Below are 8,407 nucleotides of genomic sequence, written 5' to 3' on the forward strand. Positions count from 1 at the left end.
TACTGTTCCCCTTCTATGTGTGAGGTCTCGTGTAATATTCTATTCTGAAGAGCAAGCACAGTTTAAGAGATAAGTACATTACCTTATGGGATATACTTATGAGAATGGAGGAATCAAAAAGGAAACTCAGATGTGAGAGATTTTTGTCATGGATGTATCAGCAGTATTTGATGACTGATGGGCAAGTTTTTTGTTTTTTTTCTGTGTCGGCTTTTGTTTTACTAGGCTTTGATGAAGAGCCCCTCTCAGGATGAGAAGCTCCCTTCATACCTAAAGAATCTTTCCATTAGCACAAACCAGGTGAAACTTGAAGTCAAGTCATTTCCTGGGAGCCTGGGAGCCATTATTAACATCCTTGATTTGCTGTCAACAGTTCCAACCCAAGTGAATTCAGAAATGATGATGGTGAGTTTGCTTAAGCCTTGCAGGAGTTTGGGGTCTTGTCTTTTCATCCCTCAGGACTTGGGGTCAAGAAACATAACTTCTCTCCATTGCAACTTCTTCTCCGTCTTTTCCCGAACAACGCTTTGCCAGCTCTGGCTTTTAGCATATCAGTGAATATTTTCAGTGTACATTTTGGGATCTTAAGATTTCTTTAGAGAAGGTCTGTTTTAGTTTCTTCATTAAAAGAGAATGAATTCTTACCTGCTTTCTATGAAAACTAGGAGTGAAAGGTTTTCAGAATATGTACAAGGTGGGATTCTCAATGGTCTCTCACAAAACATGATCTTTGAAGCAATCCACATTCTGAGAGGCAAGAGAATTCACCCACCAGAATTCACATGAAGAGACTTTAATGAAGGGATACTTACAGAGGTAAAACCAGGAATTTAAAAAAAAAAAAAAAAAGGTGTAACGCACCCAGAGACCAGCGACATTTAGAAGCCCTTACTACCCTGAGGATTAAGGTGGGAAGGAGAGGAAATAGTGCACCCATAGCGTTGGAGGAGGGGTCACTGAGCAGGAACTACAGTATTGGAAGTATGTAACTATCACCAAAGGTGTGCTGAGAGTGAAATGAAGGTGCAGCGGGTAGCAGGAAAAATATATCTCAGCTTCTTTCTTCTCTCATCCTCTCATCTCCCGCCGCTGCTTCTCATTGGCCAAACCCAACCGGAGGTAACTGGCAAGCAGCTTGGGTACCAGGAGTCTAAGGAGCTTATACAGATTTCCTAGGGCTGCTGTAACAAATTGCTTCATTCCAACCTCTGGCTTTGTCTTCACATGACCTTCTCTTCTTCTCCATGTACCTTCTCCTCTTCTGTCTCTTATAAGGATACTTGGATTTAGGGCCCATTTAGGTAATCCAGGTTGGTTTTTCTCTCAAGATCCTTAATTACATCTACAAAGATGCTTTCTCCAAATGAGGTTTTCTCCAAATAAGGGCCACCATTCAACTAACTGCAGGGCTCATCATTTCAGAGAACAGAACAAGGCAAAGAAGGGCAGAGAGAAAAAGCCACTTCTCTCCATGGAGAGAAGCCACAAATGACAATTCCAGGTTTATGGGAGAGAGAATCAAAATGTTGAGCTAAAAAGAAAGATGCCTTTAACAACACTTCCATGGCGTATTTGATGCTTAGCATTTGAGAGGGTCTTCTGAGACTACCTCACCCTTGCTGGTAAGATACCACCCACCCAAAAGCCTTTACAGGCTTGAGATTTAACATAAAATAAAACAATTAATAAATATCTCTGTCAGCCCGTTGAGTCGACCTTAGTGAGAGGTGGGGGCAGTTGTCACCGTCACGACTGCTAAATGTTTAGTAAGTCTTGCAGTTGTGAGGACCCATCCCCTGCTAATTCCCTCCATAAGAAGGTGGATCAGAGTCCTCCACAGCCTGGGATGCTGCATTTTTCTCTTCTATTTTCTTCTTCCCTGTACCCACTTAATGAGTTTCCAGGGAGATGTTCTCTTCTTCTCTCTTACGATTGAAAACATTCGGTTGGTTTGATCCCATGTCTTGTCAATTACAGCACGTCCTCTCCACGGTCAACGTCATCCTCGGCAAACCCATTTTGAATACCTGGATGATGTCACAACAGCAAAAGACCAATCAGAGCTCACAGTTACTGGATTCATTGGAAAGATTTTCCCGAGCCTTGCGGTCAGAAGATAGCACCATCTCCCAACCTAATGTTCAGATGAAGAGCATGGTCATAAAATCTGGCCACCCCAAATCCTACACACAGAGCTTTGTTTTCTTAGACTCTGAGCTCTGGGGCAATGTGACCATTAATGAATGCCAGCTGGAACACCTGCAACCAGATTCATTTATCGTCACCGTGGCTTTCCCAACTCTCAAGACCATCCTCGCCCAGGATGTCCCAGGAAAGACTTTTGCAAACAGCCTAGTGATGACAACCACTGTCAGCCACAATCTAACCGCGCCATCGCCATTCAGGATTTCGATGACCTTCAAAAACAACAACCCTTCGGGCGGGGTACCGAGGTGTGTCTTCTGGAACTTCAACCTCGCCAACCACACAGGGGGGTGGGACAGCAGCGGGTGTTATGTTAAAGAAGTCACCGAGGACAGTGTGTCCTGCAGCTGTGACCACCTCACATCCTTCTCCATCCTCATGTCCCCTGATTCCCCGGACCCTGATTCTCTCCTGAAGATCCTGCTGGATATCATTTCCTACATCGGGCTGTGCTTTTCCATCTTGAGCTTGGCGGCCTGCCTCGCTGTGGAAGCCGTGGTGTGGAAATCGGTCACCAAGAATCGGACTTCCTCCATGCGCCACATCTGCATCGTGAACATCGCGGCCTCCCTTCTGGTCGCCGACGTCTGGTTCATCGTGGCCGCCGCCGTCCACAACTACCGCTACCCGCTCAACCAGACAGCCTGTGTGGCTGCCACCTTCTTCGTCCACTTCTCCTACCTCAGCGTCTTCTTCTGGATGCTGACTCTGGGCCTCATGCTCTTCTACCGGTTGGTTTTCATCCTGCATGACACGAGCAAGTCCATTCAGAAGGCCATTGCGTTTTCTCTCGGCTACGGTTGCCCTCTGGTCATCTCCGTCATCACGGTGGGGGCCACCCAGCCCCGGGAGGTCTACACGAGGAAAAATGCCTGTTGGCTCAACTGGGAGGACACCAAGGCCCTGCTGGCCTTCGTTATCCCAGCACTGATCATTGTGGTGGTCAACGTGACCATCACAGTCGTGGTCATCACCAAGATCCTGAGACCTTCCATCGGGGACAAGCCGAGCAGGCAGGAGAAAAGCAGCCTGTTCCAGATCACCAAGAGCCTTGGGGTCCTCACACCGCTCTTGGGGCTCACCTGGGGTTTCGGTCTCGCCACCGTGTTCCAGGGGAGCAATGCTGTCTTCCATATTGTATTTACCCTCCTCAATGCCTTCCAGGTACGTTCTGCAGGGCAGCGCTCTCAGGAAGGATCTATAATGATAGAAACACAAACAGGGGTAGGAACGGGGAAGGACTTTTGTTCATAGGAGGCCCTAGCCCTAAAGAACGGTAATGACAAGAAGTCAGTGAAATAGAAAGGGCGCGTTCCTCTGCTCCCATGGAACCGCATGCCTCTTATCACCTGCATTATAATTTAGTTGCCTACGCACCTCTCTTCTAAGTGCCCTGATAATACAAATAGGAGGAAAGTCCCTTCCCTACACTGGATTTTGCTGTTTATCTAACATTATCTTGATGCCGTTTATTATCTCCTAAATGAAAATACCACCGTTAAACCAAACAATCTCTCCAGTTAATTTCCACTAGCATTAAACGAGCCCAGCCTTGGTGAGGTCAGGGGCAGCGTCTGTCTTATTTATCAGTACATTCCTAGTGCCTGCAAAGACCTTGGCACAGACTAGATGCCCAGTCATGAGCACCTTGGCAAATGCAATGCAGGCTCTGTACCACATAGTGGGTTCTCAGGCAACATTTTTCTGAAGGATGAAAGAATGAATGCTCTATGTAAGGTAGATATTTTGCTCCATTATGTGAAAATGAAAAAGACATTCTCTTTGCTCTCCAGCAGCACGTAACTATAATACAAGCCACGTTGTTAGGTGGGCTTTAGCAGAGGTACAGACAACAAGCCTTTGGAGCGCAAGGAAGGGGATGCTTAATTCTGATTCAACCAGTGGTAGGCCTAAGTCCCCATGAGCTGGTGAGGATCCAGGGCATCTGGAGGTGATGCCGAGACGTTGCCCTAGATGCTAATGCCAAGACCATGCAAATTCTAACTTCTGCTACTGGGCCCATGGCTCCAAACTCTAAGGCTCATGTCTAATGATGTTTATAATATGCCTTGACTAGAAGGGACTGATTATTCCACCTCATGCCCTATGTTCTCATCACAACTACATGAGGGCTACTGTAGACATAAGAGGTATGTTTAATAACATAACCAGCAGGATCTCCAGCGCACAATTGGGTGGAAATAGGGAAATTGAAAATATCCTTATGACATTATCACATCAGAGGCCCTTGGTGTGGACCTACTACATCACTGTCATCTACTGGACCATAAATGCAGATGTGGAAAGAGGTAGTACAAATTCTATGGCAGGTGAACCATACTTCCTAGTTTGCTAGACTAGACTGTGATTAATATAATTAATATGATTAAAATGCACTTCTTCCCAATTCTTTTTTCAGGGATTATTCATTTTACTCTTTGGATGCCTTTGGGATCAGAAGGTAAGAACAGTGACAGTCATGATTCTAGAAAAGTCTAAATTGCAGTGACATGTTGAGTTGACAATGGCTTCTTTTAAATGATGCAGGTACAGGAAGCCTTGCTGAATAAGTTTTCACTGTCGAGATGGTCTTCACAGCACTCAAAGGTAAATACTTCCTTTGTAGAAATTTACACAAACCCCTCTCTCTCCACTACCAATTATAACATAGATTATTCCACTGTGTTTTCTTCTTACCTGATTCTGCCTATTAAACATAGTCATGGAACAGAACTAGCATTAAGATGCTATCCCCACATCTTTAAATAGAGGTTACAAATAGCACAGATAATATCAACTGGAGGTTAAAACCAAATTTCAATGAGAAGTACTCTTCTGGGGAAACTCAAGGCCATAAAGAACAAAATTTGAAGAAGAATGATGAATAGAATTTTCTGTAGTTCATCTTGGAAGATAACTATTGCACTTAAATATATTTGTTTTCCTATGTCAGAAGCTAGTAAACCCTATCGAACAGTAAAAAATGTATTTGGAAGCTATTTCCCTCCTACCGGTGGCGATGTTACAGTGTTTCAAAAGGTGGCTCCCCTGCTTAGTTTGTCTGAAATAGAAATTCGTGCTCATCCAGGCTCTCTCCTTAAAGTGAAATGAAAGACGCAGTCAGTGACCACCGGCAGGCAGCAAACGAATCATCCTACAGATCAAAACTGGGCCTTGGTCTAACACGTTTGCTGTGTAATTCTTCTTTTCTTTTCTAGTCCACATCCCTAGGTTCATCCACTCCAGTATTTTCTATGAGTTCTCCAATATCAAGAAGATTTAACAATTTGTTTGGTAAGACAGGTACGTGCTGACCTCTAGATGTTTCCTGGCTTGACCTAAACATATTTACCCTGGGGGGAAATCTCACGCCCCTACTGTCCCACTGCCCACTTCATGGCATTGACCCATAATGGCCTTATTTGGGGCAGAGGTTAAGTACTTGCTTATATTTTCCCAAACACCCAAGGGGTTGGTACAGAGGGCAGTTGCCTTCAGCCTGTGGAGCGCTCTCCATAAAAACTGTATCCACCGTAACACTGGGAACTGTAAATTGCTGGCCTGGTCAAACACGGAGTTCTCTTCTATTCCTGTTATATAAGAATAGGTCGGTCATGTTTATGGGTTACCGGGCAGCGAAGAATATATTTAGAGAATCCTACCATAGGATCCCATGCTGTGAGTTTCATTTCCCTTTTTTTTCCCCTTTTCTTTTTTTGGAGTGTTCTTTTACACATCGACATTTATAAAATTGCAAACATATGAGGGATCACCCAAGTTAGCTGTTCTGTGAGGGGCATGGCGCAGTGAACGTTTCCTCCTTGTAGACATAAGATAAAGAATGTTAATGACTTTGGGCAGTGGGTTTCAGCTATTCTGGCAAGCTGAAACTCCTGTCCCATGTCACCACCACCTCCTCCCCTTAGGAAAATAGGCACCAGACTTCCTTTCAGCTCCTCAAAACTGAACAAATCTCACAAATGAAGACATGTATCAAATGTATCAAAAGCCTTCCTGACTAAAGCTTTTCATATAAAGCAAATTTTGAGAATGCCTATTAATTATTGAAACTCCAGAGAACTTGGTGTTTTGAGCTTCATTTTGATGCATTGCTCGTGAAACTGGAGGACCTTCACTTTTGATTGGACCTGTTGTGAAATGATCAGATCTCCAGGGTCTGTTAGAACTATTCCCTTTGGCCAGCACTGTCCCTGGATCATGTTTATCGTTTGCATTAAAGCAAGAACAGTGAAAACTCTATGAAACGATTCCACAGAATCAGAATTATGCAATATGTGAGGTCAGTAAAACGTGTTCATTGTTTCTGAGCCAGTCAGGTCAAGAGTCGGGGTCCTGTTCCCGAGGTCTCGGGGCCTGAGAGCCCTGGCCATTGCCTCTTAGCCTTTCAGGGTCATTAATGCAGATCCAGGTTGGCCTATCTGAGGCTTCCATAATCACTGTAACTTTGGTTTGTGTTGTCAGCAGCGACAAAGGGCCCCCCAGGCAATGATGGAAACCTTGTTAGCCGTGGCAGTCCGCCCATCTGATGGTAGGGTGGGGCACTGTGTCGCTTCCCCTGCCCAACACACAGCCCGTACCGTCCCCGTGTTCAGCCCCCACCCCCCTGCTGACACGAGCCTGTGCAGTAGCTCGCGGGCCACCCGCCCTGCTACACTCATCCTCAGCGCTCTTGTTGGCATTCTCTGACTCCTGCTGCTTTTTCGGTCCTGCCTTTTCTTCTCCTGTAATTTTCTCTTTTCTTTCCTTTTCTCCCTTTGCCCAGCTCAGTCCCCAGGCCCCTCCCAAGAGCTTCCCAAAGTCACACCAACCCAAAGGGACCAGGGATATTCCCTCCCACGGATGCCCCCAAGCCAGTGCATGTGGTGGCATGCAGAGGGCTGCCCCTGTCGCGATCTCCCTGTCTTTTGTAGAAATCTGGCTGCTGGTATGATGTGAAATAGTTAGTGCTTGTCTTGTCGGCCGCCACGCATGCTTGAGAACAGCTTTGTTTGTTCTCCAGGACTTCTGGGTCTGGGGAGGAGGGCAGGCATGTGTTCCTATCCAGGCATGGCCTGAGCTTACCTGGCTCCTGGAGTAGAGCGCCCCCTGGTCTATGAGCAGAGGTTCACACCCTGGTAATCATGAAGACTTGGCCTTCAGCTGAGCTGCTGTTCTGTTTTTCAGGAACATACAATGTTTCCACCCCGGAAATAACCAGCTCATCCCTGGAAAACACATCCAGTGCTTATTCATTGCTCAACTAAGAACAGGAGAATCCAGCCCATGGAACCTCTTGGGGAACAGTGGACGTTCTCTGAAAAAGAGATCTTTTCCAAGCCATGGATAAAATGTTTTCTCCGCAGGCTTCAGGGAACAGATGCCGAAGAGACTTTTTCATTAGGGAAGGGGCTTTCTTTTGTAAATACAGACTAAAAGGAATTGTTACATTTATGTTGCAGCCCTACCCCCACCCCTTGTGTGATACCGAATGTGTATAGTATTTAAGTGAAACTCAAGCCAACTTCTCTGTCTATATTGTAAAATAGAATTTCAGAGACATTTTTACTTTTCACACCCTGGGCCCAAAGATAAGCTTTGATTAAAATAATAAGTGAAAGGCTAGGACCTAGGAAATACTTCAGTGAATTCTAGGAAGGAAGGAAGGAAGGAAGGCAAGAAGAAAGGAAGAAAGAAGGGAGAGATGGAGGAAACTAGAAGGAAAAGAAAAAAAATAGAGAACAACATAAGGACCATATTTTAAGATTTCCATGTTAATGACCTAATACAATTGCTTCTCAGGTGCTGCAACACTGAAAATTCAAAAATGACTCCAAAATGGAAATGGAAAATTAGCCGTGGAGAAACTTCAATATCTTCCTGGTATTTCCTTAGTTAAGAGGGACCAAAAAAAAAAAACAAAAGCAATGAAAAAATTAGGGAGGAAATTATATCAAAGATGCTTTCAAGTGGATGATAATATTTACAAGAAATTCATGGAAGAAGACATGATTCTCCTGATGCTAAACATATACATATATGCTACTGTATGTTAAGGTTGGAGCTAAGTGGAATGAATAGACAGAGAAAGTGTGATGGCCATGCCTTATTAGATCACAGCAGACCAACTGCTGATTACACTTTTATAGTTTAGCAGAAAAGGCTTATGTTTTGCTTCCACTTTTTGAAAGCAAAAAAAATATAT

The 8,407-nt window shown here is 44.7% G+C and overlaps 1 protein-coding gene across 7 annotated transcripts in view; it reads left to right on the forward strand.

Annotated features, from left to right (window-relative positions):
* The window catches only part of ADGRF5 (adhesion G protein-coupled receptor F5), a 104,950-nt gene extending 96,824 nt beyond the window's left edge, over positions 1-8,126 (forward strand). For all 7 annotated transcript variants that reach the window (XM_060021698.1, XM_060021697.1, XM_060021699.1 and 4 more), the window contains 6 exons: positions 226-405; positions 1,978-3,369; positions 4,625-4,666; positions 4,753-4,812; positions 5,424-5,508; positions 7,390-8,126. In XM_060021698.1, the coding sequence (XP_059877681.1) occupies positions 226-405; positions 1,978-3,369; positions 4,625-4,666; positions 4,753-4,812; positions 5,424-5,508; positions 7,390-7,469 (1,839 nt within the window). In that variant the 3' untranslated portion in view covers positions 7,470-8,126. The remainder of the gene's footprint in view (positions 1-225; positions 406-1,977; positions 3,370-4,624; positions 4,667-4,752; positions 4,813-5,423; positions 5,509-7,389) is intronic.
* The last annotated feature ends 281 nt before the right edge of the window (positions 8,127-8,407 follow it).

This window comes from Delphinus delphis, chromosome 10 (genome assembly GCF_949987515.2).
Source record: "Delphinus delphis chromosome 10, mDelDel1.2, whole genome shotgun sequence".
In the NCBI taxonomy this organism is placed as follows: domain Eukaryota; kingdom Metazoa; phylum Chordata; class Mammalia; order Artiodactyla; family Delphinidae; genus Delphinus; species Delphinus delphis.